General features: G+C 53.1%; 1 protein-coding gene across 1 annotated transcript; it reads left to right on the top strand.

Annotated features, from left to right (window-relative positions):
• Nucleotides 1–2,672: 2,672 nt before the first annotated feature.
• LOC128980415 (F-box/WD repeat-containing protein 10-like) lies at nt 2,673–23,305 on the top strand. The gene is made up of 12 exons (XM_054398887.1): nt 2,673–2,727; nt 3,812–4,009; nt 4,110–4,237; nt 5,527–5,661; nt 6,411–6,526; nt 7,176–7,382; nt 8,858–8,979; nt 10,424–10,572; nt 13,236–13,378; nt 14,677–14,835; nt 16,084–16,280; nt 22,380–23,305. Exons 1-12 carry the CDS (start codon nt 2,673–2,675, stop codon nt 23,303–23,305), a joined length of 2,535 nt encoding a protein of 844 aa, XP_054254862.1.
• The last annotated feature ends 3,565 nt before the right edge of the window (nt 23,306–26,870 follow it).

Here is a 26,870-nt window from a genome sequence, read left to right as displayed (position 1 = left end):
AGGACCCTGTCTGGAGGAGAGTAGGTTGTGTCCTCCTGGAGGTCTGGAAGAAGTGGAGGATGTTGGGGGCTTCTCTCACCTTGGCACAGCAGGTTCTTGGTGGTGGCCAGTTCAGCTCTGGGCACTTGTGTGCAGCTGGGAAAGGAGCTCTGAGGGATCTTAGAGAAATGCTGGTAGTGTGGGATATGGCCCCAGCTCTCCTGATCCCCCTGGTCAGCAGGATGAGGCTTCCACCACCTCCCTGGCCAACCTCTGCCAGTGTCTCACCACCCTCATGGAGAAGAATTTCTTCCTAACATCCAGTCTGAATCTCCCCACTTCCAGCTTTGTTCCATTCCCCCCAGTCCTATCACTCCCTGACACCCTCAAAAGTCCCTCCCCAGCTTTCTTGGAGCCTCCTTCAGATCCTGGAAGGCCACAAGAAGGTCTCCTCAGAGCCTTCTCCTCTCCAGACTGCACAACCCCAACTCTCTCAGTCTGTCTCTGTAGCAGAGCAGCTCCAGCCCTCTGCTCATCCTCCTGGCCCTTCTCTGGACACCTTCCAGCACCTCCAGATCCTTCCTGGAACAGAGGCTCCAGAACTGGACACAGAGCTCCAGGTGTGGTCTCAGCAGAGTGGAGCAGAGGGGGAGAATCCCCTCCCTGGCCCTGCTGGCCACACTTCTCTTGCTGCAGCCCAGGCTCTGCTTGGCTCTCTGGGCTGCAAGTGCTCACTGCTGGCTGCTGCTGAGCTTCTCATCCCCCAGCACACCCAAGGCCTTTTCTTCAGGGCTGCTCTCCAGCCAGTCCCTGCCCAGCCTATATCAGTGCTTGGGATTGCCCTGACCCAGCTGCAGGACCTTGCACTTGTCCTTGTGGAACCTCCTGAGGTTAATAATAATCCCATCAACAGCAATCCCATTGGTCTGATTGCTAACACAAAGTTAGTTGTGCAAACTCTTTCTCTTTTCAGTTTCTTTCACTCTAAGAGATCCCAGCTGGTAGCTTTTGCTTAGCTGTTGCTGACCTTGGCTGAAAACTACCATGGGGGGTGGGGGAGGGGGAAGATGAGTTTAGTGCTGCTCTGCTTGTTCTGCTGCTTTCCCACCTGGGCTGCTCCTCAGTGCTTTGTCTTCTTGTCACAAGGGGGTTTTGTTTGGTGTCCTGGTTGTCCTCCTACCTGCTCCCAGCTGATGGATGAACCAGCCTTTCCTCTCACTCCATGTGCATTTTTCACTCATTAAATGACTAAATTAGGGGCTTTTTGTTTTTTTTTTTTTTTTTCCCAACCTGGGGAAGCTTGGGACTCAGGATGATCAGTGCAAAATGGGTGTGTGACCAAAGCAAGCTGACTGTGAAGCATCTCCACAAAACCCCCTTCCCAAGCAGCCCCTGGACCAGTGCTGGCCAGCTGACATTTATGGCCTCTGTGCCTGAGAACCAAACACTGCTGTCCAAAGGCCACTCCCCTGGGAGCAAACACCTGGTTGCCTTCTTTTTCCAGCTGCCTTGGGATCCAAGGGCTCTGTGGTGGTCATGCCCCAGCCCTGCCTTAAGGCTCTCCACCTGTGGTGCCTGGACAGAGGCAAGGAAGAGGCAGCAGGTACCTCAAAACCCAGCAGCTGCTGTTTAGTGGGAGTGTGGGAGGGGAATTTCAGCCCACCACAAGGAGCAAGCTGAATGGTGCAGCTGGCATCTCTGAAGGGCAGAATCCATCCAGGGGGACCTGGACAAACTGGAGAAATGAGGTTCATGAGGTTCAACAAGGCCAAGTCCTGTACCAGGTCCTGGATGGGGGCAAACCCTGGCATCAATCCAGGCTGGGAATGAAGGGCTGGAAAGCAGCACTGCAGAGAAGGAGCTGGGGGTGAAAAGCTGGAGATGAGCTGGCACCAAGCACCCAAACCTGTCCTGGGCTGATTCATAGCAGCAGGGGCAGGGAGGGGATTCTGCCCCTCTGCTGTGCTCTGCTCACACCCCCCCTGCAGTGCTGGGGCAGCTCTGGAGCCCTCAGCACAGCACAGACAGGGACCTGGTGGAGCAGGGCCAGAGGAGGCCACAGCAATGCTGGCAGGGCTGGAAGCCCTCTGCTGGGAGCCAGGCTGAGAGAGTTGGGCTTGGGCAGCCTGCAGAGGAGAAGGCTCCAGGGAGACCTTCTGGTGGCCTTGCAGTGCTTCAAGGGCTGAGCAGAAAGCTGGGGACAGAGTTTTGAGCAGGGCCTGATGTGACAGGACAAGGGGGGATGGTTTGGAAGTCGAAGAGGGAGATTGAGAGTGGAGAGAAGGAAGAAATGTTTGACCCTGAGGGTGGTGAGACCCTGTCCCAGGTTGCCCAGAGAGGTGGGAGCTGCCCCATGGCTGGAAGCATTGCAGGTCAGGTTGTTTGGGGCTGTGAGCAACCTGCTCTGGCTGCAGATGTCCCTGCTGGCTGCACGGGTTGGACTGGATGAGCTTTGAAGGTCCCTTCCAACCCGAAACAGTCAGCGGTCTGCCACGGGAGATGTCTCTCGGCAGCAGCGGGGCCGGGGCAGGGTTACTGCCGCCGCCGTCTCCTAGCACCGGGACGCGGTGCATGGGTGGGAGGAGCCCGAAGCGGCACCGGACGGCGGGGCCGCGGCTCCGCGGTCCTTGGCAGCATCCCCCGGGCCGGGGAAGATACCGGCGGCTGCCCCTCTGCCTGCCACCCGGGGACAAATGACGTTGCCTGCGACCAAGCCGGGGGCTGCGGGGACCCGGCAAAGACAAGCAGGTGATGCCTCACCTACTGCGTGTCAGGCAGCAACCAGCCTGGCTGTGAGCTGCTTCTGCAGCCCCTGCACATACAGGTGGGGTGGAGAGTGGGCTGGGGGCAGTGGGACAGGTACGGGGCAGGCAGGGTGCTGGAATAACCTCTTTCACCAGGACAGGTGAGGGGTGACCTGCTGGGAAGCAGCTCCACAGAGAAGGACCTGGGAGTGCTGGGGGACAAGTTCCCCATGAGCCAGCAATGTGCCCTCCTGGGTCTCCTGGGGTTCACTCAGAAGAGTGTGGCCAGCAGGGCAAGGGAGGTTCTCCTACCCCTCTACTCTAGCCTGGTGAGGCCACATCTACAGTCCTGGGACCACTTCTGGGCTCCCCAGTTCAGGAGAGACAGGGAACTACTGGAGAGAGTCCAGGGGAGGCTGCGCTGAGGGGCCTGGAGCAGCTCTGTGAGGAGCAAAGGCTGAGAGCCCTGGGGCTGAGAGCCTGCAGAAGAGCAGCCCCAGAGGGGAGCTGAGCAATGCTCAGCAAGAGCTGAAGGAGCTGTGGGGGGCAAGAGGCTGGGGCCAGACTCTGCTCAGTGGTGCCCAGGGACAGGACAAGAGGCAAGGGGCACAAAGTGGAACCCAGGAGGTTCCATCTGAACAAGAGGAGAAAATCCTTTGGTGTGAGGGTGCTGGAGCCCTGGAGCAGGCTGCCCAGAGAGGTGATGGAGTATCTTTGTCTGGAGAGATTCCAACCCCATCTGGGCCATTGTGATCCTGAGCAAGCTGTTGTGGGTGCCCTGCTTTAGCAGGGGGGTTGGACTGGATGATCTCTAGAGCTCCCTTCCAACCACACCATGCTGGGATTCTATGATTGCATAGAATGGGTCAGTGGATGAGGCTGGGAGAGGGCAGGATGCAGGCAGAATGCTGGACTGGGACACTGATGCAGGCAGAATGCTGGACTGGGACACTGGAGCAGGCAGGATACTGCATTGGGGTGGTAGAACAGGCAGCAGCAGGTAGGACACAGGTGGGGTGTGGGTTGGGGACAGTGCTGCTAACAACCACCAAAGCGCTTCCAGGAGTGTCAATGCCTCTGTTTTCTAGGATGCCAACCATCAGGAATGTGCTTCCGGTCCCCAAACACCAAGGAGGCTCCTGGTGCCAAGGACAGCTCAGCTCTCCTGTCCCTGAGCAACCGAAGTGTTCCCCTGGCTCCTGCACCTCTCCAGGCACCCTCTAATGCCACCCAGCACAAGGACTTCATTCGCTGCCTGCCACCCCACCTCTCCATGTCCATCCTGGGTAAAGCTGCTCTGTTTTTCCAAGGGTGGTTTCCTCCAAGGGTATTGAGTGGTCTGTGGTGTGGGCAGGGGTTAGACAATTCGTCCCTTTCGTTCTTCAGGGCTTTTGGACCAGAAGTCCCTCAAGGCCTGTGCTGCTGTCAACAGGTTCTGGGCTTTCCTGGCCAAAGAGGTGGAGAAGGAGCGTGCTTGTCAAAGCATGGTGCAGGAGAAGATCCAATATTTGCAGGTAGGATGCCCTGGGCTCCTGCCATTATTTTCTGCTGCTGCTTAAGCTGTTAGATCAAAGAGTCACAGAGCACCAGCTTGAAAGGGACCTCAAGGATCAGCTGGTCCAACCCTTCTTGGCAAAGCCCCGGTCTAGACAAGCTGGCCCAGCTGCTGTCCAGCTGAATCTTGAAGATATCCATTGCTGGAGACTCCACCACTTCCCTGGGGAGGTTATTCCAATGGCTGATTGTCCTTGTTGTGAAGAATTGTCCTCTTGTGTCCAGTCAGAATCTCTCCAGAAGTCACTTGGCCTGTCCCTGGGCACCACTGGCAAGAGTCTGGCCCCAGCCTCTTGCCCCCCACAGCTCCTCAGCTCTTGCTGTGCATTGCTCAGCTCCCCTCTGGGGCTGCTCTTCTGCAGGCTCAACAGCCTCAGGGCTTTCAGCTCTTCACAGAGCTGCTCCAGGCCCCTCAGCAGCTTTGTAGCCTCTGCTGGACTCTCTCCAGTATTTCTGTCTCTCTTGAACTGGGAAGCCCAGAACCAGACCCAGAACTCCCATGATGTGGCCTCACTAAGCCAGAGCAGAGAGGTCCTGCTGGCCACACTCTTCATGCACCCCAGGACACCATTTGCCTTCTTGGCCATGAGGGCACACTGCTGGCTCATGGGGAATTTGTTGTCCCCCAGCACTCCCAGCTCCTTCTCTGCAGAGCTGCTCCCCAGCAGGTCTCTCCTCACCTGTCCTGCTGCAGGAGGTTTTTCCTCCCCAGGTGCAGGACCCTGCACTTACCCTTGTTGACCTTCATGAGGTTCCCTCTGCCCAGCTCTCCATCCTGGCCAAGAGACACAAAGTTAGAGGCCTTTGCATGCTTTGGTCTGTGAAGAGAGCACAGATAGCTCAGCTCTGTGCTAGAATGCAAAGAAGACTTACTGGAAGTTTTCACACATCTCAAATCAATCTTAAATATTGATAGAGATGTTCTGAGAGTTTCTCATCTCAGTGGGTTTGGATTCTGGACCAGCTGAGCACTCACCAAAGAAGAGAAGGACCTTGAAATTTTGCAGCTTATTAGAATCTGAAGCCTGTAGAGCTTGGGAAAGAATAAAAAGTGATTCTTTTTCCCAAGAAGTTGAATCTTTCTGCTGACAAAGCAGCAAATGTGAGCCAGGTCTCTTAATGACAACAAGCCAGAGTGTGCAGCTCAGCTTTGGAGGCACCTTCAGTGTCCCAAGGAGATGTTGAAGCATCTCAGCACCCTTCCTGTGGGCTCTGCATTGACCATGGTGCCTCTGCTGTTTTGTTCCAGGGGCTGTGCCCTCGAGGAGCAGTTATAAACTATGCTAAAATAGTTGATGTGACAATTCCCCAGCTAAACAAAGAGGGTGAGGTCACCAGAGTGAAAGACAACGATTCAGAAAGCCAAGTGAAGGTAGGTTGGAAGGTGTTTGCCTTCCATGGATCCTGCACTGCAATATTTGGGGAGGGAGGGGATGTGGTGGTCCTGGGGGACAGGACAGTGAGTTTTGCTTTGCTCTTCTCCCACTCCTGCTTCTGGCTTGCAGCATCATGAGCAATTCATAAGGCCCAGTGCTTGCTCAGCACCTCCATGGGAGGGAACCTGCACCCCTGAGCTCCTGCCTTGTCCTGTTGTGTCCCCTGCTCACATGCACAGCCTGGAGGCTGGGGTGCTGGCAAGGCTGGGAAGCATCTCAAGGATGCTTTTCCTCACAAGGAAGCCTTTCCCTCAAGGAATGAAGGCTGAGCCTGCCAGGCCTTCCCTTGAGCCACAGGAGCAACCCTTGTTTCCACACTCCCCAGAGGCTGCTGTTGCATTCTGTGTGTTAGACACTCACAGAATGGTTTGGGGTGGTAGAGACCTTCAAGATCACCCAGTTCCAACCCCCTGCCATGGGCAGAGACACCTCCCACCAGCCCAGGTTGCTCAAGGCCTCATCCAACCTGGCCTTGAGCACCTTCAGGGAGGGGACATCCACAACCTCCCTGGGCAACCTGTGCCAGTGTCTCCCCCCCCTCACTGGAGAGGATTTCTTCCTAAGTGCTCCTTGCCAACACTTTGTGCCTCTGGTCTTCCCACGAGGCTGAGGACCAAGCTGGGATGTTTGACACCATGGAATAATGGTGCATTCCTCCTTCCATGAGTTACTTTTCCCTTCCTTCTCTTCCCATCAGGAGGAGGAGGAAGACAACTTGCAGGCAGCCTATCATGATATCAAAACTGACACAGTCCAGCTGGAAGAGAGAAATATCTTCTGTGGCTGCTACAACATTCGTGTCCTCTTGGACCAGTGAGTAGACTGCCTGGCTGCAGGGCCCAAGAGCAAGTCCTGACAACTCATCTCATTCCCTGAGATCCTTCTGTGGGAAGGGCTCTTCTCCAGAAGGGTCTCTCAGCAGCAGTGTTAGGAAACCCTGGGTGTCACATCCAGTTTTGTATAGAGATACCAAGAGAAGCTGGTTTTAAAGGCATAAGGGTGAGAAATCCACAGTGACAAAGGGACATAGGGCTGGGAGGAGCCTTCTCCCCTCTTCCAAGTCACCCTCCAGATGCTTGAGGATGCAGAACTAGGGACCCTGACTGTGGTGCCCTCAAAGGATTCATCTGCTGAAGTGTATGACCATCAGAAAGGTTTTGGTTGGAAAAGCCCTTTAAGATCATGGAGTCCAACCATTCTCTAACTCTACCAAGGCTGCTGCTAAACCATGGCCCTCAGCACCACATCTTGGAAATGCCTCCAGTGATGGGGACTCAACCACCTCCCCAGGGGAGCCTGCTCGGGTGGTTGAGGGCCCCTTCCAAGCTAAACCTCATGTGGCACAAGCTGAGTCCATCCCCTCCTGTCCTCCCAAGCCTCAGAGAAGCTCTTGTCACAGTCTGAGGCCCCCTGTACCTTGCCAGCTGGCTGCAGCTCACCTCAGGCACTCCTTCTCCTCCAGAACAGACCGCAGCAGAGTCATCCATTATGATGGGGGAGACCTGGTGGCCACTGGCTCTGCAGACCGACAGGTGAGGTTTCTTGACCTGGCACCAGAAAGGAGAGAAGTGCTGCCTGTGCTCTCTGGCCATGTTGGCAGCATCAAGGCACTCTTCCTCAACGAGAAGAAAGGCTCTGTCCTCAGCACAGGCTTCGACCTCAGCATCAGGTGAGCAGAGCTGGGGCAGTCCCCCAGACATCAGCTCCTTGGCTAACCTGGGGGGAGCGGAACTTCAGCCCCCTCACTCCAACCTTTAGGAATCCTCCTTCCATCCCTTCTGCTAGAGTAATGAAGAAAGGACAGTAGACAAGGGAGCAGGGACATCCCCAATGAGATCAGGTTGCTCAGAGCCCCATCAAGCCTGACTCTGAATGTCTTCAGGGATGGGGCCTCCACCATGATCACCTCCCTGGGCAATCTGTTGCAGTGTTCCACTACCCTCACAGTGAAGAACTCCTTCCTGATGCCCACTCTAAATCTACCCTACTCTAGTTTCAAACCATTGCCCCTTGCCCCAGTGCTACAAGCCCTTGTATACAGTCCCTCCCCAGCTCTCTTCTACCTTCAGGTACTAGAAGGCTGCTCTAAGATCCCCCTGGAGCCTTCTCTTCTCCAGGCTGAATAGCTCCAAGAGTGTCAAGCCCACCACTAAACCATGATTAGGAACAATTTCTTTGCTGCTTGGGTTTCAGAGGGAGAGCCAAGAGAAGTGAGCTCAAGAGTGGGCTTCAGGGGAACACTCTTGTCTTCAGCATCCTTGTCTGCAACTCCACCTCATGCTCTGCCTACAGATTCAGAGCATTAGCCCTGAGGTTGTCTAATCCCTGTGGCACATCCTGGACACATCACTACAAGAAGTGCATTGAGTTGCTGGAGTTGGGTCCAGAGAAGGGCAACAAAGCTGGGGAAGGGTCTGGGGAAGAGGTTAAGAGCAGCTGGGGGAACTGAGCTGAGCCTGGAGAAAAGGAGGCTGAGGGGAGGCCTCATTGCTCTCTACACCTCTGAATGGAGGTTGGAGCCAGGTGGGGGTTTGGTCTCTTCTCTCTAATTATCAGGTGACAGAATGAGAGGAAATGGCCTGAAATTGTGGCAGGGGAGAGTTAGGTTGGAGAGAAGGAAAAATTTCTTTGCTGCAAGAGTGGTCAGGGATTGGAAGAAGCTGCTCAGGGGGGTGGTGGAGTCCCCATCCCTGGAGGTGTTCAAGAAGTGTGTGGCCATGGCACCTGGGGCCATGGTTTAGTGGCAATCAGTGAGTTGGGTTGAAGGTTGGACTCGAGGTCTTCTCCAACCAAACCACTTTCTGATTCTGTGTTCTTACCTTGGCACCAGCCAGTACAGAAAGCATCTCACCTGGTAAAGCTCTACATGTTGAGGTGGACTGAAGGTAACCATGCCAGAGAGGATTTCTAGACATGTTTCCAGGCAGTTTGGAGGCAAAAGAACAAAGCCTGTGGGTAAAAACTCCATGCTAAGCCTGGCTTGAACGTTCCAGGTCCTTCAACATCCCAGTGGAATGACTCTTGACTTTAACCTGGTGTGCATGGGAGAAGAGCTGGGCCTGTTAAGTAGGAAATAATGATTAAGATGAGGAAGCCAACACTGAAGTTAATCACTGCACTCCATGTCTGGTTGGTTCTTTGTAGGTATTGGGATATATACAGTGGTGCCTGCCTGAAGATCTTTCATGGGCACTCTGGGACAGTCACCTGCTTGGATTTACATGAAGAGCACTTTGTGTCAGGAGCCAGAGATGGCACATTGAAAGGTGAGAGCCCAGGCTAGGAGCTGCCCAGCCAGAGGCAGTGAGCAGCAGGCAGAGCAGGTGGGAGCTGTGAGGAGGGTGACACAGGCAGTGTCATCAGAGGGGAACTTTTAGTGTCTCATGCTTCTGCTGCCAGAACAATCTAAGCTGTGGACACATCCACATGCCAGGTCCCTGTATCACTGAATCAATTACCACCACTCCTGCTCTCATTCAGCTTTAATGGCTCTGTGGCTTGAGGGCCAGACCAACTCTTGGGACAGTGGTGTCATCTGCCAGCTTTGCCACAGCTTTCCTTATCATTAGCTGAAAGAAGAAGGATAAAGAAGATCAGATAGGTGTTGGGACTTGCACTTAAACTTTTTGCCATGCAATTAAACTTCTTAAGTCAATGCTTAGATCAGTGCAGAGCTTCAGGTACCAAGTGTAACCATAATCCCAGCATGGTGGGCTTGGAAGAGACCTCTGGAGATCATCCAGTTCAGCCCCCCTGCTCAAGCAGGGCACCCACAGCAGCTTGCCCAGGAGCACAATGTCCAGCTGGGCTTGGAAGCTCTCCACACAAGGAGACTCCACAACCTCTCTGGGCAGCCTGCTCCAGGCCTCCAGCACCCTCACAACAAAGAACTTTCTCCTCCTCTTCAGATGGAACCTCCTGGGTTCCAGTCTGTGCCCATTGCCCCTTGTGCTGTCCCTGGGCACCACTGAGCAGAGTCTGGCCCCAGCCTCTTGCCCCCCACAGCTCCTTCAGCTCTTGCTGAGCATTGCTCAGCTCCCCTCTGGGGCTGCTCTTCTGCAGGCTCTCAGCCCCAGGGCTCTCAGCCTTTGCTCCTCACAGAGCTGCTCCAGGCCCCTCAGCAGCTTTGTAGCCTCCCCTGGACTCTCTCCAGTAATTCCCTTTCTTGAACTGGGGAGCCCAGAACTGGACCCAGTTCCCCCATGATGTGGCCTCACTAGATTGAGTAGAGAGGGAGAAGGACCTCCCTTGCCCTGCTGGCCACACTCTTGCTAATGCACTCCAAGAGACCCTTAATCTTCTTGGCCATGAGGGCACACTGCTGGCTCATGGGGAATTTGTTGTCCCCCAGCACTCCCAGCTCCTTCTCTGCAGAGCTGCTCCCCAGCAGGTCTCCCCTCACCTGTCCTGCTGCAGGAGGTTGTTCCTCCCCAGGTGCAGGACCCTGCACTTACCCTTGTTGACCTTCATGAGGTTCCCTCTGCCCAGCTCTCCATCCTGGCCAGGTCTCACTCGATGGCAGCACAGCCTGAGGGGTGTCAGCCACTCCTCCCAGTTGGGTACCACCAGCAAACTGGCTGAGGGGACATTCTGTCCCTTCATCCAGGCCACTGCTGAGGACCTCGAAGAATTCCAGCAGCGGTTTCCATTTCTGTTGTGCTCAGCAACCCTCACCTTTGGGATGTGTGATTTTTTACTGTTCCCTAACAGTGTGGGACCTGGAGCTGGGGAAATGTCTGAGGACCCTGAAGCATGGCAGCCCTGTCTGGGCAGTCAGGATGGATGGGCACCGTCTCATCAGTGGCTGTGAGAGAGGGAGGGTGAAGGTCTGGAGTGCTGACAAAGGTGCTCTTATCAAAGTAAGTTCCTGCTCAGGTGGTTAATTCTGTGCTAAATGGTCTTGCTGCTGGTTTGTCACAGACTTTCTAAGACCAATAATCCCCAAACCATGACCAAGAGCAGTGTAAGAGGAGGCTGAGGGCAGACCTCATTGCTCTCCGTGCCTCCCCTAGAGGAGGTTGCAGTGAGGTGGGGCTTGGTCTCTTCTCCCTCATATCAGGTGAATGAAGGGGAGGAAAGCTCCAGTGGGGAGCTTGCTTGGCAGACTGAGGACAGAAAGGGCCCTGGGGACAGTTGCTGTCAGTTTGGGGTGCATAAAGCTTCACCCTTGCTGTGTATCCTGGGGGTGAGCTGCTCTGCTGCTCTTCTCCTTAGTCTCAGGTGATAGAAGGGGAGGCAAGAGTTGGAGGTTGGAGCCAGGTGGGAGTTTGGTCTCTTCTCCCTAGTTATCAGGTGATAGAATGAGAGGAAGTGGCCTGAAATTGTGGCAGGGGAGGTTTAGGTTGGAGAGAAGGAAAAATGTCTTTGCTGCAAGAGTGGTCAGGGATTGGCACAGGATGCCCAGGGAGGTGGTGGAGTCCCCATCCCTGGAGGTGTTCAAAGAACCTGTGGCCATGGCACTTGGGGACATGGTTTAGTGGCCATGGTGGTCTTAGGTCAATGCTTGGTCTCAGTGATCTTAGGGGCCCTTGCCAACCAAAACAATTCTATGATTCTTTGATAAACTGATGTAAGAAACTTTTTGTAAGCAAATGATACAAAACCTGATTTGCAAATGATTGTCAACAGTAACTCAGCACCGAACCCTCCTCACTACTTGTTCCCTGTAGAGACATTAATTTGTGCTGCTCTGGAAACACTCAGAACCTGGAAAGGGGTTGGAAGGCCTTGACTCTTGGGGTTGAAGTGCTCATGGGATAGCCCAAAGCAGGAAACATGCTCTCAGAATAACTTCATAAAGCTAAAGAAGAGGTCTTGTGGCAGTAACTTCTGTTTACTTCTATCTTTAGAACTTCTGTGTCATGTAGATGGCAAATGGATGTTAATTCCAAGCCAGTAGTTCATCAGCAGCAACAAGCTCAGAATAGTTCTTAGGAGTGACTACACACCCAGCAGTTATCCCCAGGGTGTGCTGGTGGGTGAGAGTAACACCCAATAAAGCTAATTACATAAACTGGGAGGCTCCTGTTGGGAATCACAGAATGGTTTGGGTTGGAAGAAAACTTAAAGATCCTATAAGGGACCTATTACAAACCTCCCACCAGCCCAGGTTGCTTAAAGACTTATCCAATCTGGCATTGACCACCTCCAAGGAGGGGACATCCATGACTGATGTCATTTACCTGGACCTGAGCAAAGCCTTCAACACTGTCCCACAGCACATCCTGGTCTCCAAACTGGTGACAAATGGGTTTGATGGGTGGACCACGAGATGGATAAAGAACTGGCTTGATGGCCACACCCAAAGAGTGACTGTCAATGGCTCCATGTCCCAGTGGAGGCCAGGCACAAGTGGAGTCCCTCAGGGATCAGTTCAACATCTTTGCTGGTGCCATGGACCCTTAGCAAGTTTGCTGATGGCACCAAGCTGTGTGGTGCAGCAGACAGGCTGGAGGGAAGGGATCCATCCAGAGGGACCTGGACAGGCTGCAGAGCTGGGCACAAGCCAACCTCAGGAGGTTCAACAAGACCAAGTGCAAGGTCCTGCAGCTGGGTCAGGGCAATGCCAAGCACAAATCCAGGCTGGGCAGGGACTGGCTGGAGAGCAGCCCTGAGGAGAGGGACTTGGGGGTGCTGGGGGATGAGAAGCTCACCAGGAGCTGTCAATGAGCACTTGCAGCCCAGAGAGCCAAGCAGAGCCTGGGCTGCAGCAAGAGAAGTGTGGCCAGCAGGGCCAGGGAGGGGATTCTCCCCCTCTGCTCCACTCTGCTGAGACCACACCTGGAGTACTGCATCCAGTTCTGGAGCCTCTGTTACAAGAGGGATATGGACATGCTGGAAGGTGTCCAGAGAAGGGCCATGAGGATGAGCAGAGGGCTGGAGCTGCTCTGCTATGAGGACAGACTGAGAGAGTTGGGGCTGTTCAGTCTGGAAAAGAGAAGGCTCCGAGGTGACCTTCTTGTGGCCTTCCAGGATCTGAAGGGGGCTCCAAGAAAGCTGGGGAGGGACTTTTTAGGCTATCAGGGAGTGACAGGACTGGGGGGAATGGAATAAAGTTGGAAGTGGGGAGATTCAGGCTGGATGTGAGGAAGAAGTTCTTCCCCAGGAGAGTGGTGAGAGCCTGGAATGGGTTGTGCAGGGAGGTGGTTGAGGCTCCATCCCTGGAGGTGTTTGCAGCCAGGCTGGATGAGGCTGTGGCCAGCCTGCTGTAGTGTGAGGTGTCCCTGGCCATGGCAGGGGGGTTGGAACTGGCTGAGCCTTGTGGTCCCTTCCAACCCTGACTGATTCTAGGATTCTATGATTCTATGACCTCCCTGGGCTACCCATTCCAGTGTCTCCCCACCCTCACTGGAAAGAATTCCTTCCTCATCTCCAGTCTCAGTCTCCCCTCTTCCAGCTCAAGGCTGTTGCCCTTCATCCTATCACTCCCAGCCCGTATCAGAGGTCCTTCCCCATAGGATATCTTTGCCATCTTTACATCCAGGCTGCTGACAGTGCTGCACCTCTTTGTTTCCCTTTGCAGACACTGGAGGGGCACCAAGGGCCAGTGAAGTGCATGACCTTTGATCAGTGGCACCTGGTCACGGGAAGCGCCGATGGATACGTCCTGGGATGGAGCATGTTGGGAAAGCTCAAGAGATGCCTCACAGCTTTCCGCCACCCCAAGTGAGGATGGGTTGGGCTCCAAGTTGTCCTCAATGGTCTGCTAAATCCCACAAGGAAAGAGGGTCAGAAAAGCCCTTAATTGTCAGTGCTAGGTTTGAAATATCCTCACTCCCAACAGTGTCTTTGTGTCTTCGTCCCTAACAGTGTCCCAAAGGTCTCCGTCTTTAAAACACCATCAGACACTATGTGGTTGTAACTGATGTGGATGTCCCCTCCCTGCAGGTGTTCAAGGCCAGGCTGGATGAGGCCTTGAGCAACCTGGGCTGGTGGGGGGAGGTGTCCCTGCCCATGGCAGGGGGGTTGGAGCTGGATGAGCTTTAAGGACCCTTCCAACCCGAAGCATTCTGTGATTCTATACAAGCAGACCATGAGTGTGTTGGAGGTGGCTGTGTTACCTCCTGAACTCTTCCAGATGAGCTCTGGCATCTTCTAACCCTTCAGCTGTACATCAGAAGTGTGAGAGCTGCAGCATTGTGTTGTGCTCATCTACTGCTCTAGACAGAGAAATGAAATGTAACAAGCAGCAGGTGGCCAGAACCATGCTGGTTGCTATGAGGATGTGCTGGGTGGGTTGGATGGTTGGGACATGGAGTGACTATGAAGGGCTTGACTACTAGAGCCTTTTAAATATGATTGTCCCCCCCCCTTCCCAGCTCTGGTGAGGCCACACCTCCAATCCTGGGTTCAGTATGGGCCCTTCCATCCAGAAGGACATTGAGGGGCTGGAGTGTGTCCAGAGAAGAGCAACAAAGCTGGGGAAGGGTCTAGAACACAAGTCTTGTGAGGAGCTGCTGAGGGACCTGGGCTTGTTCAGCCTGGAGAAAAGAATGCTCAGGGGAAACCTTCTTGCTCTCTACAACTCCCTGAAAGGAGGTTGGAGCCAGGTGGGGGTTGGGGTTTTCTCCCAAGGAACAAGTAACAGGAGGAAACGGCCTCAAGTTGTGCCAGGAAAGGTTTAGGTTGGACATGAGGAACAATTTCTTCCTCAAAAGGGTTGTCAAGGCCTGGCCCAGGCTGCCCAGGGCAGTGGTGGAGTCCCCATCCCTGGAGAGCTCTAAAAGCCACGGAGATGTGGTGCTGAGGGCCATGGTTTCCTGGTGCCCTGGCAGTGCTGGGTTAGTGATTGGAACTGATGATCTTAAAGGTCTTCTCCAACCTGAACTATTCCATATCTTGATCAGCAACCACGATTAGCCTGTCCTTGGTGGCAGGCCATTGCATCTCCTCCAAGACCAGTTGATTGCCTCTCGTCAGGAAAGCACAGTGACCATCCCAGCCCTTCTGTGTTGTGTTCCCAGGGAAGTGCTGTCCCTGCAGTTCCTCTACCTGAGAGTCATCAGTGGCTGTGCAGATGGAAAGATTCGAATATTCAACTACCTGACTGGAAGCTGCCTCAAGGTGCTGACAGCCAGCAGCAGAGGGGACCCTGCATCTGCCTTCTGTGTAGCAGAAGACAGGTTGGTGATGACAGCTGCCATCAGTCTCTGCACCTACCTGGGTAGCTGATGTTGTAATTAAAGGGCTTTTAATGCACAGCAGCTGCCTCTGATGATCCCTCTGGGTTACCAGGGGCTGAGAAGAGACTTTCTTAGTCCATTCAGTGGTGGACAATTTCCTCTTCATGTGCAATTTAAGACACAGACCCAACTGGAAAGCTGAGTTCAGAACCCCAAATGCTGGAGAATCAAGGCAATGCCTGACAGAGCCTTTGTTCTCTCACCTGCTACCTCTTTACAAAACCAACAAGGGGAAATCCTGCCAGGTTCCCTCCTCCAAACTGAAGGTTGCTCCCAGCTCCTGGGGAAGCAAGAACTCCACTGCTGGTTTGGTCACAACTCCAAACCACAGCAATCTATGGGATGCTATGAAGAAAATGAGCTCCGTCCCAACCAGATTCAGTGCAGCCCTCTCTCATTTACCGCAGGGGGAGAGGGACTTTTCACAGGGGTGTCTAGCAATAGGACAAGGGGGAATGGTTTGAAGCTGAGGGAGAGCAGGGTTAGACTGGAGCTTAGGAAGAAGCTCTTCGGTATGAGGGTGGTGAGACTCTGGAACAGGTTGCCCAGGGAGGCTGTGGATGCCTCCTCACTGGAGGTCTTCAAGGCCAGGCTGGATGAAGCCTTGAGCAACCTGGTCTGGTGGGAGGTGTCCCTGCTCATGCAGGGGGGTTGGAGTAAGTGATGTCTAAGGTCCACTTCCAACCTAAGCCATTCTATGACTCCTAGAGGCCCCTTCCAACCTGGTGCATTCTCTGATTCTGTGCTTTAGGTTTAAATGTCCCTATTAATATGATATCTCCAGATTGGTTTTTGCCTTGCCTTGGTCTATCTCAGGCCACAGTTGGCAGTTTTCATCCCAGTGAACTACTTTTCCAATAGAGATGGATGAGCAGAGCCCCAAGGAGCTCCTACAAAGTCTGAGTTAAAAAGGCCAAGTGGTGGCACTAACTGCTGCTGCCTCCTTGGACAAGTGATGGTTATCCATGGCCTTGAGCAGCCTGGTCTAGTGGAAGGTGTCCCTGCCCATAGTGAGGGGAAGGGTTGGAACTAGATGATCTTCAAGGTCCTTTCCAGCCCAAACCATTCTATGAGCTCAGCTCTGTCAAAGCACCCTGGGGTTTGTGTTGCACAGAAGCAAAGAGCCCCTTGGGTAGGAGCTGCTGTGTTGATGATCTCTGTGCTGGTAAGGACTTTCCCTTCCCCCAGGATGGTGATCAATACTCCAACCAGTCTGCTGCTGTACGAGTTTGAGGATGTCTGGTGGGACTATACCCTGGACACTGACCGAGAGGTGGTGGGGAAGACCAAAAGGTTCCTTGGGAATTACAGTACCAAATGGCTCCAGCTCCAGCAAGCACAGGAGGACCTCAGCCAGCTGCACCACCTCGGTGGGGAGGCACAAGGTACTGACCAGCTCATGCTGCCAGTCACCAAAAACCTGTGGAACAGCTCAAAGGATTGCCCACAGCCTCTGCAATACGCTGGCAGGTTCTAAAGTCACTGAATGAGAGGGGTTGGAAGGGACCTCTGGAGTTCCTCCTAAAGCAGGGCACCCACAGCAGCTTGCCCAGGATCATGGAATCAACCAGGCTGGAAGAGACCTCCAAGATCCTCCAGTCCAACCTCTCACCCAGCCCTATCCAATCAACCAGACCATGGCACTAAGTGCCTCATCCAGGCTTCTCCTGAACATCTCCAGGGATGGTGACTCCACCACCTCCCTGGGGAGCACATTCCAATGGGCAATCACCCTCTCTGGGGGATGGGGTTGGAAGTCTCTCCAGAGAAGGAGAATCCAAAACTTCTCTGGGCAACCTTCTCCAGGGCTCTACCACTCTCAAAGTAAAGAAGTTCCTCCTCATGTTTAGATGGAATCTCCTATGTTCAAATTTGTGTCTGTTACCCCTTGTCCTGTCACCGGGCATCACTGAAAACAGGCTGGCCCCACCCTCCTGACACCCACCCTTGAAGTGGGCACTTGCAGCCCAGAGAGCCAAGCAGAGCCTGGGCTGCAGCAAGAGAAGTGTGGCCAGCAGGGCCAGGGAGGGGATTCTCCCCCTCTGCTCCAGCTCTGGTGAGACCACACCTGGAGTACTGCATCCAGTTCTGGAGCCTCTGTTACAAGAGGGATCTGGAGGTGCTGGAAGGTGTCCAGACAAGGGCCACGAGGATGAGCAGAGGGCTGGAGCTGCTCTGCTGTGAGGACAGACTGAGAGAGTTGGGGTTGTGCAGTCTGGAGAAGAGAAGGCTCTGAGGTGACCTTCTTGTGGCCTTCCAGGATCTGAAGGGGGCTCCAAGAAAGCTGGGGAGGGACTTTTTAGGATATTAGGTAGTGACAGGACTGGGGGGAATGGAACAAAGTTGGAAGTGGGGAGATTCAGACTGGAAGTGAGGAAGAAGTTGTTCCCCATGAGAGTGGTGAGAGCCTGGAATGGGTTGTCCAGGGAGGTGGTTGAGGCTCCATCCCTGGAGGTTTTTAGCAGCCAGGCTGGATGAGGCTCTGGCCAGCCTGCTGTAGTGTGAGGTGTCCCTGGCCATGGCAGGGGGGTTGGAACTGGCTGAGCCTTGTGGTCCCTTCCAACCCTGACTGATTCCATGAGTCTAAGTATTAATAAGCGTTGATAAGATCCCTCCTCAGACTTAGAGAAGGAGGCTATAAAGCCCCAAGTCCTTCAGCCTTCCTTCATAACAGAGATGTTCCAGTCCCCTCCATCACCTTTGTAGCCTTTTCTTTACCCTCCCAAGCAGTTTCCTGTCCCTCCTGAACCAAGTTAGAGCCATGCAGTGAGTTAGGAGCAGTTCCAACCCCCCCCTACCTCCACCCGAGTCCATCTGCATCCCCCAAGCTCTTTTCAAACACAGTCTGGGAGATGTGCTGCTGCATTCCAAGAGTTGTCTCATTTCCAGGCTTCTACAAAACCTTTGTACCTCTGCAGAAAGGTCTGATGTCAACTCAGCACATTTGTCAAGACAGGAACTGCTGCCTCCTCACCAAGAAGGAGAGAAATCAGTGGTGTCATTGATATTCTTGCAGCTGCTGTGCACAGAAACCTGCTGCTGATCCAGTGCTTGAATTATTCATTAGGAAATACTCCAGAGAGTCAGAGGACAGCTGCACTTGGGATCTGCCACCACTGGGAAGTGAAACTGCACAGAAACAGGCACCTTGCATGGGGATGTTCTTTATTTTCAGTGACAGAATTTCTGCATGGTGGGGGCTGGAGCATCTAGGATGTAAACCTATGGTTTCCAGAAGGAATTAGGTTTCCCACCACCCCATGCACCCCTTTCTTGTCCCTGAAGTTTGTGCTTTGGGAGAAAGGTACAAAAGAAGTCAGTTTGTGGGAGGGATCATCCAGACCAGCTCCCTGCTAAAGCAGGGCACCCACAGCAGCTTGCCCAGGAGCACAATGTCCAGCTGGGCTTGGAAGCTCTCCACACAAGGAGACTCCACAACCTCTCTGGGCAGCCTGCTCCAGGCCTCCAGCACCCTCACAACAAAGAACTTTCTCCTCCTGCTCAGATGGAACCTCCTGGGTCCCAGTCTGTGCCCATTGCCCCTTGGCCTGTCCTGGGCACCACTGAGCAGAGTCTGGCCCCAGCCTCTTGCTCCCCATCCCTTAGCCTGAGCAGACCTCCTCTGTGCATTTCATGTCCCCAGTGGCAGCATCCTGCCCTGAGCACAATGTGCTGCTTGATCTGTTGGGTGCAGGAGGTCTCAACCCTGCCCTGCACCCAACACATCTCTGACAACACTCACAGTGGGACTCCCTCTGTGCCCAGCAGAACCACCCTCTGGTGCCAGCAGAGGTGCAACCAGGCCAAGGGGGTTCTGAGCTGCTCAGGCAGAGTCCTTCCTCAGGAGGTTGGGGGGGGAACATCTGCAGAGTGTTTTGGGATCCCCAAAGGACAGCACAAAGAGATCAGCATCAGGGTGGAAAATGTTATCAAGGCCAAACTCCTCGTGGCACTGGAGAGGCTCTGCTTTGAAAGACACATATTTGGCTTCTGCTTATCTCCTGCCTTGCTAACAAATGGCTTTTCCTTCCCCTGTGAGGTGCAAACCCAAACCCTGTGCTGCTCTCCCTTCTGATGTGCACAGAGCCAAGTGCCAAGCACGCAGCCAGCCCCTGACCCACCCAAAACCACAGGCACTGCTGCACTCCACATCACTCCTTGCCCCTGCTCTCCCACAGCAGGATGCCCTCTTGATGTGGGGAGACACCTCTGCCCCCCACAGCTCCTTCAGCTCTTGCTGAGCATTGCTCAGCTCCCCTCTGGGGCTGCTCTTCTGCAGGCTCACCAGCCCCAGGACTCTCAGCCTTTGCTCCTCACAGAGATGATCCTCAGCATCTCTGTAGCCTTCACTGGACTCTTTCCAGACAAAGAGACTCCACAACCTCTCTGGGCAGCCTGCTCCAGAGCTCTAGCACACTCATAGCAAAGAAGTTCCTTCTCCTCTTCAGGTGGAGGCTCTTCACAGCTGTGCAGAGCAGTAAGTCTTCAAAGAAGGGAACCTCAGCTCACTGAGTGCCTTAAAGACAGGTGAGGGGCTCCAGAAACCAGGCCTGCTCTGGGGGGAAGGTTTGTAGAGATCATTTACAGAGCCTGTGATGGAGACAGAAGCTGCTTTGGAGCAATCAAGCAGGAGAAGTGCTCAGCTTTAGCTATGAGGCTTTATTTTTCTGGTGTCTGGGAGGCTTTTTGTGTATCATAGAACTATAGAATCACAGAATCAGTCAGGGGTGGAAGGGACCACAAGGATCAGCCAGTTCCAACCCCCCTGCCATGGGCAGGGACACCTCACACTACAGCAGGCTGGCCTCATCCAGCCTGGCCCTAAACACCTCCAGGGATGGGACCTCAACCACCTCCCTGGACAACCCATTCCAGGCTCTCACCACTCTCATGGGGAAGAACTTACTCTACTCTTGATTTCTTTACCAGGTGTAGGAGAATTCTGCACAAAAACGTATTCAAGCAGCTGCTAGTTAATCAAGAGGAGTAACTCAGAAAGATGGCTTAAAAAAAATAATATGTAAATTGTCTGAGCTCAGTGACAACCTGAACCTTGATGAGATAGCACCAAGGGCACCAATATGCTCTGTGGCCAGATGGCAACTGTCTCAAGTTAACTTTTCTTAGGTTCCCAGGTTCCAGATTGCATCAGGTTAGAAGGGACCCACAAAGATCATCTTGTCCAACCCCCCTGCAGGCAGCAGGGACACCTCCAACCAGAGCAGGCTGCCCAGGGACACAACAAGGCTGATCTTGAATGTCTCCAGGGATGGGACCTCAACCACATCCCTGAGCAACCTGTTCCAGTGTTTCACCACTTTCATTGTGCAGAACTTCCTCCTGGTGTCCAACCTGAATCTGCCCTGCTCCAGTTTCAAAGCATTGCCTCTCATCCTATCCCCACAGCCCTTCTGAACAGTCCCTCCCCAGCCTTCCTGCAGGTCTCCTCCAGGTATTGAAATGCAGCTCTAAGATCTCCCCAGAGCCTTCTCCAGGCTGCACAACCCCAGTTCTTTCAGCCTGTATTCAAAGGAGAGATGCTCCAGCCCTCTGATCATCTTGGTGGTTTTACAGTTCAGAACCTGTTGGGATCATAAAATTTAAGACACACCCTGAGAGGCCACATGAGAAGAGCTGTGTGATTGGGAAGTCTCTAACCCCAGACTCCTGAGGTTTGTCCTGAAGATGCTAGGTCACATCACAGTATCACAGAGCATTAGAGGTTGGAAGGGACCTCAAGAATCATCAGGTCCAACCCCCCTGCCAGAGCAGCATCACTTAGGGTAGTCTGCACAGGAACACATCCAGGTGGGTTTGGAAAGGATCCAGAGCAGGAGACTCCACAACCTCTCTGGGCAGCCTGTAGGTGTTAAATTTTGGGATGGAGGCACAAGCAGTAGTTCCCATTAGCTTGCTTTGCAGCACTCTCCCTTTCCAGACTGTAACTTAGTGGTCTCTGAGACACATTTCCAGAGGGCAGAAGTTTCAGGAAACCATTCTGGAAAAGCAGAGTTGCAAAGCAGTGGTATGGGATGGGAAGGGAGTGACACTGCAAAGCCAAGTGACAAAGGAATTGCTGAGGCAAGGCCGCAGGACTGGGTGACTTACACAGCCTGGCTCAGAATCCACACCTAGCTCTCAGTCAGGGACACAGCCACACAATCCATCAGGATGTGTCTGTCACACTGCACAGGTCACTCCCTCTGTCCCCTGAGGCAGCAGAGCCAGGCTGTGGAGCGGGGCTTCTGACTTCCAGTTCAAAGGCAGCTGTGAGTGGGAATGCTTCAAAGAGGTCCTCTGGGCTTGGCTGCTTCAAAGATTTCCAGCACAAACTGACTTGTCTTGAAGCCTTCTCCCAAAGTACAGGGACAAGAAAGAGGAGCATGGGAAGAGGTGGTGGGGAACATGTTTGTTATGCCTTGGGAAGAAGAGGCTTAGGGGAGACCTTATTGCCATGGGCCAGGACATAAAGGGTGGCTACCAAGGGGATGAAGACTCCCTTTTGACAAGGAGTCCCATGGCAAAGCCAAGGGGTGATGGGGACAAGGTACTGCTGGGGACATTCCCATTGGACTGCAGGAGAAAATGTTTGCCCATGAGAACAGTTGGACATTGGAATCATCTCCCCAGGGAAGTGGTGGAGTCCCCTCCATTGGAGAGTTTTAGCTCAGCTTGCCAGGGTGCTGGGCTAGCTCAGCTCAACTCCACCATCACCTGGGAAGCTTGGACCAGATGATCCTTGGGGTCCCTTCCAACCTGGCCTGAACCTCTCTGAACCTCTTTCCTTCTGGAAACCATGGTTTGGACACCAAGTCATCCACCCACAGATACAACATGTTACAGAATCTGACTTTAGTTTGACCTGTACAGACCATGGCAAAGAGCTCTGACCAGTCAGCCAAGACAGGAGTTACCTCTGGTGTTGGCAGTGTCACCAATGAGGCCAAGGATGAGCAAACTGAAAGGGGCACCACTGGCTTGTAGCTGGGGGTTGGTTTCTTCTCCCTAGTATCAGGTGGACAAGAGGAAATGGCCTGAAATTGTGCCAGGGGAGGGTTAGGTTGGAGATTGGGAAAAATTTCTTTGCTGCAGGAGTGGTCAGGGATTTGGACAAGCTGCCCAGGGAGGTGGTGGAGTCTCCATCCCTGGAGGTGTTCAAGAAACTTGTGGCCATGGCACCTGGGGCCATGGTTTGATGGCCATGGTGGTGTTGGGTCCATGGTTGGACTGGATGAGCTTAGAGGTTTCTTCCAACTGCTCCAACTGAAACAATTCTATGATTCTCTGATAACCTTGGACTGTCCACGTGCCTGGTAACCCAGCACCCCTCCTTGGTCTTACTCAGAGCACTACCCTGCCAACCACCATCAAAACCCCATCCTTGACTTCAACTGCACTCCTTTTTTTAATTATTATTATTATTACTTATTTTTTTATTTTGGAAACAGATGGCAGACCCATGCAGAGTGCTTATTTCTGGGGAGCTGAAGATGATGCCAGGCCACAAATCACTTTGAATCATCAGAAGAAAAAAACTTCCAGTTGTACCATCTCCCCTTACAAGTTCCTCTTAACGATCAGCACCCTGCAGAACACCAGGAGGGAAGCTCAGGGCAGCTCTGGTACTAAGCATGCTGCAAGAGACAGGGAAACATGGAGATCTCCAAGGCAAACCTTACTGGGCTCTCCATGGAGGTTTCAAAGGCAAAGCTACTTGGGATACACATGGAAAGCTCCTAGGCAAATCACATTGGGATATCCATGGAAACCCCCCCGGGATCACCACCCTAGCGAGGCACAAAGCAACAAAACCTCTCTGCTAAGCAGGAAGGATCAATCAGTGCAGCTCCAGTATGTCAGGCTACAGAGTGGTTCTTCAACTCTGACAAGGTTTTCTGTACCCTTTGAAACCAAACCACTGCAGCTCAAGATGGACAGCTCTTTGTATGGACCTGCTGTGAAGTCCTCCATCCCTCCTCCCTCCGTTGTACGTCCCAAGAGCTCTGGCTTGCTGCAAGGGAAGAAAGGTCCCAGTGACCAGGGTGAAGTCCCTCTCCAGGAAGATGAGGAGGAGCTCATTGATCCCTTTATGGCTTCTTCGAAACTGATCAGATCCACACGTGTGATAATGGCCCAAATGCCAAACCAAGCAACCTGCAGGAGAAAATCAGTCTTCTGCCCACGTGCTGCAGACTTCTGTGAGTTCAGGCTTCTGACAGGGAAGCAGGAGGAGGAGAACGCAGCAGCTGCTGCAGCTCAGTACCAGGCACACCAGACCAAGCTCAGAGAAGATGAGCAGAGAGCACGCAGGAAGGCTTGGCTGAGGAAAATCAAAGGCTTGCCTGTAGACTCCTTCCCTGGGGAGGGGAAAACAGCTGCTCCTGAACTTGGGTACAAACCATTCCTCTGAGGGGACTCCTCAGTCCAACACCCAACCACCATCTGAAGGTGCTGGTGTCCAGCTGAGTCTGCTTTCAAGATCACTCTGCTTTCAAGATCCCCCTGCTTTCAAGATCCCTCTCCTTTCAAGATCCCTCTCCTTTCAAGATCCCTCTGCTTTCAAGACCCCTCTGCTTTCAAGATCCCTCTCCTTTCAAGATCCCTCTGCTTTCAAGACCCCTCTGCTTTCAAGATCCCTCTCCTTTCAAGATCCCTCTGCTTTCAAGACCCCTCTGATTTCAAGATCCTTCTGATTTCAAGACCCCTCTGATTTCAAGATCCTTCTGATTTCAAGATCCCTCTGCTTTCAAGATCCCTCTCCTTTCAAGATCCCTCTCCTTTCAAGATCCCTCTGCTTTCAAGACCCCTCTGATTTCAAGATCCTTCTGATTTCAAGATCCCTTTGCTTTAAAGATCCCTCTGCTTTCAAGATCCCTCTCCTTTCAAGATCCCTCTGCTTTCAAGACCCCTCTGATTTCAAGATCCTTCTGATTTCAAGATCCCTCTGCTTTAAAGATCCTTCTGCTTTCAAGATCCCTCTCCTTTCAAGATCCCTCTGCTTTCAAGACCCCTCTGATTTCAAGATCCTTCTGATTTCAAGATCCCTCTGCTTTAAAGATCCTTCTGCTTTCAAGATCCCTCTGATTTCAAGATCCTTCTGCTTTCAAGATCCCTCTGATTTCAAGATCCTTCTGCTTTCCAAACACAAAAGGTATCTCCACTGCAAGTTTCCCCAACACTCATTATTGATGCATTTGGCTATTTCCTCCAGGCAGTGAACGGACTGAGCCTTCTCCTTGGATTTCTCTTGCTAAGCCTGCTGCTAGCACAGACCCTGCACTGTTTGACACTAATAGAGATCAACATATGGCTCAACTGCCTGTGAGTAATTAATTAACAAATCTTCTTAGAGTTGGTGTGGATTGATCAGAATTTCTGAGCTGAAGAAGCGTGGACTGAAAAGTGGCTCAGCAGCTGAGCCCACAGGGTGGTGCAGTCTAGCTGAAGGGCAGCAATTAGTGGTGGAGCCCACGGGTCAGTGCTGGGTCTGAGCTTGTTTAACACTCCATTAATTAATGGATGGTGGGGCAGAGAGCACCCCTCAGGCAGTTGGCAGATGACAGCAAAGTGGGAGGAGTGGCTGAGGCACCAGAGTTGAGCTGCCATGCTGAGGGACTGAGACAGGCTGGAGAAATGGGCTGAAAGAGAAGAGGTGAAGTTCAGCAAGGGGAAGAGCCAGATCCTGCCCCTAGAGAGGAACAGCCCCAAGCACCAGGGTAGGATGAGGACCACCTAGCTGGAAAGCAGCTTAAAATCTATTAAGAAAATAATGGTAGTGGTTCTGGGCCTCTCAGATCAAGAAGGACCTCAGGGAAGTGCTTGAGAGAATCCAGCACAGAGCCACAAAGGTGCTGAAGGGAGAGGAACATCTCCCTGCTGAGGACAGGCTGAGGGAATTGGGGATCTTTAGTTTGGAGCAGAGGAGCCTGAGGGGTGACCTCATTCATGCCAGTTCAATGCAATTCTATGGAATGGGCTGAAAGAGATCAGGTGAAGTTCAGCAAGGGGAAGAGCCAAATCCTGCCTCTAGAGAGGAACAGCCCCAAGCACCAGGACAAGATGGGGATCATCCAGCTGGAAAGCAACTTAAAATGTGTTAAAAAAAAATGGTAGTGGTTCTGGGCCCTTAATTCAAGAAGGACCTCAGGAAACTGCTTGACAGAATCCAGCACAGAGCCACAAAAGTGCTGAAGGGAGAGGAACATCTCCCTGCTGAGGGAGCTGGGGGTCTTGAGCTTGGAGGAGAGGAGCCTGAGGGGTGACCTCATTCCTGTTGATAAAGATGTGCAGGGCAGTGTTGGGAGGACAGAGCCAGGCTCTGCTCAGGGATGTCCAGTGATAGGACAAGGGGCAATGGGGGCAAGCTGGAGCAGAGGAGGTTCCACTGGAACAGAAGGAGAAACTTTTTCACTGTGAGGGTGCCAGAGCCCTGGAACAGGCTGCCCAGAGAGGTTGTGGTGTCTCCTCTGGAGAGATTCCAAACCCACCTGGCCACTGTGCTCCTGGGCAAGCTGCTGTGGGTGCCCTGCTTTAGCAGGGGGGTTGGACTGGATGATCTCCAGAGCTCCCTTCCAACCCCCACCATGCTGGGGTTCTGAGATTTTCCTGTATCAAAGGCTCAAGGCAGGACATTCCTGTCCAGAGTCACATCAAGGGTCCTTTCAGCAGCACTTTTGGCTTGAGATGAACATCTGTGAAGCTCTCCACAGGGTGATGATAGCTGTGGGGTTTTTAATGTCATCTTCATCTTCCAAACCCTGTGATTCAAGAGGGGATTGGACGTGGCACTTGGTGCCATGGTTTAGTAGTCATGAGGTTTTGGGTGACAGGTTGGACTTTGATGATCCTTGAGGTCTTTTCCAACCTGGATGATTCTGTGATTAAGCCAAACTTTGCTAACAGTGAAACAGATGAACTCTTCTCCCCCAATGAATAATAACAAGCAGGTAATAAAAGCTCTCTGTGTAAAACTGTGAGGAAGCCACAGGCTGATGCAGATGTGGGAGCTGGGCTGCTGCAGTCCAGATGTGCTGCCGAAGGGCCATGCATGCTGAGGATGAGGGAGGCTGGGAGGTTGGCAATGGCCTTATTGCAGCACATCTGTGCTATGGGACGGGGTGGGGGGGGGGAGGGTGTTACAGTTATCTGAGGTGGCTTTGCCCAAGAGGAGTTTGCAGGCAGGAAGCAGCAGGGATTCCACATTCAGCCACAGGATGGCACTTGCCTACAAGAAAGCAGGAGTGAGCCCAGCCTGGCTCCAGCTAGAGGCTCTTTGGCACAGCCCCCTGGAAAAAAAAAAAAGGCATCAGAGGAAGCCTGATGGAAGAACATCACGGAAAGGCTTGATGTGTTTTTAGTCCTGCCGAGGTGAGGAGGATTAGAGCATTGTCTCCCTCTCTGGAATCAATGAATCATTATCTCCTGTAGATAGGTGCTCAGGCAATGGCAAGATGCTACAGCCAGCAGAGGTGGGTGAAGCCCCCTACCAGGGCAGAGCTGGACCAAGTCCTCCTGTGATGTGCTTTAGCTGAGCACAGGAGGGGCAAAGGTGGGAGCTGGGCAGCAGAGATGCATTGGAAGGGAACTGACCTATGGGAAGATATCATACATGGGACATGGAGTCACTTCTGAAGGTAACTATGGGGTAACTCATTTTAATATCTTAATTATGGATTCAAGTGACCTTGCTGAATGCTTGGCCTTTGGGTGTGCAGAAGTGACAACCTGGGAGGCTGTGGGCAGCAGTGGTGCTGTGGAGGGCATGAGGCACCCCCAAGCAGAAAGAAAAGCAGGCAGAAGGGGGGCAAGAGAGTTCTGCCAGTTTGGGTTTAGGTGCCACTACTGTTGTACTTGTGCCACATCCAAAGTGTAGATAATATCATCCTGGTGTGATGACACCAAACTGATGCCACAACCATTCTGCCTCAGGAAGTGTTTCTGAGGTGCTTTTACCTAAGTGTTGGTTACAGCTAGAA

The sequence above is a fragment of the Indicator indicator genome, unplaced genomic scaffold (genome assembly GCF_027791375.1).
Source record: "Indicator indicator isolate 239-I01 unplaced genomic scaffold, UM_Iind_1.1 iindUn_scaffold_163, whole genome shotgun sequence".
Classification (NCBI taxonomy): Eukaryota; Metazoa; Chordata; class Aves; order Piciformes; family Indicatoridae; genus Indicator; species Indicator indicator.
The sequence above is the reverse complement of the archived record's forward strand: the minus strand, read 5'-3'. Positions and strand labels throughout refer to the sequence as shown.

Bases quoted from the DNA above. Each gene is read 5' to 3' on its own strand.
- LOC128980415 (XM_054398887.1), top strand. From the start codon at position 2,673: ATGACGTTGCCTGCGACCAAGCCGGGGGCTGCGGGGACCCGGCAAAGA. The intron at 6,527-7,175 runs GTGAGTAGACTG...CTTCTCCTCCAG, and splicing joins ATTCGTGTCCTCTTGGACCA to AACAGACCGCAGCAGAGTCA. The intron at 7,383-8,857 runs GTGAGCAGAGCT...GGTTCTTTGTAG, and splicing joins GGCTTCGACCTCAGCATCAG to GTATTGGGATATATACAGTG.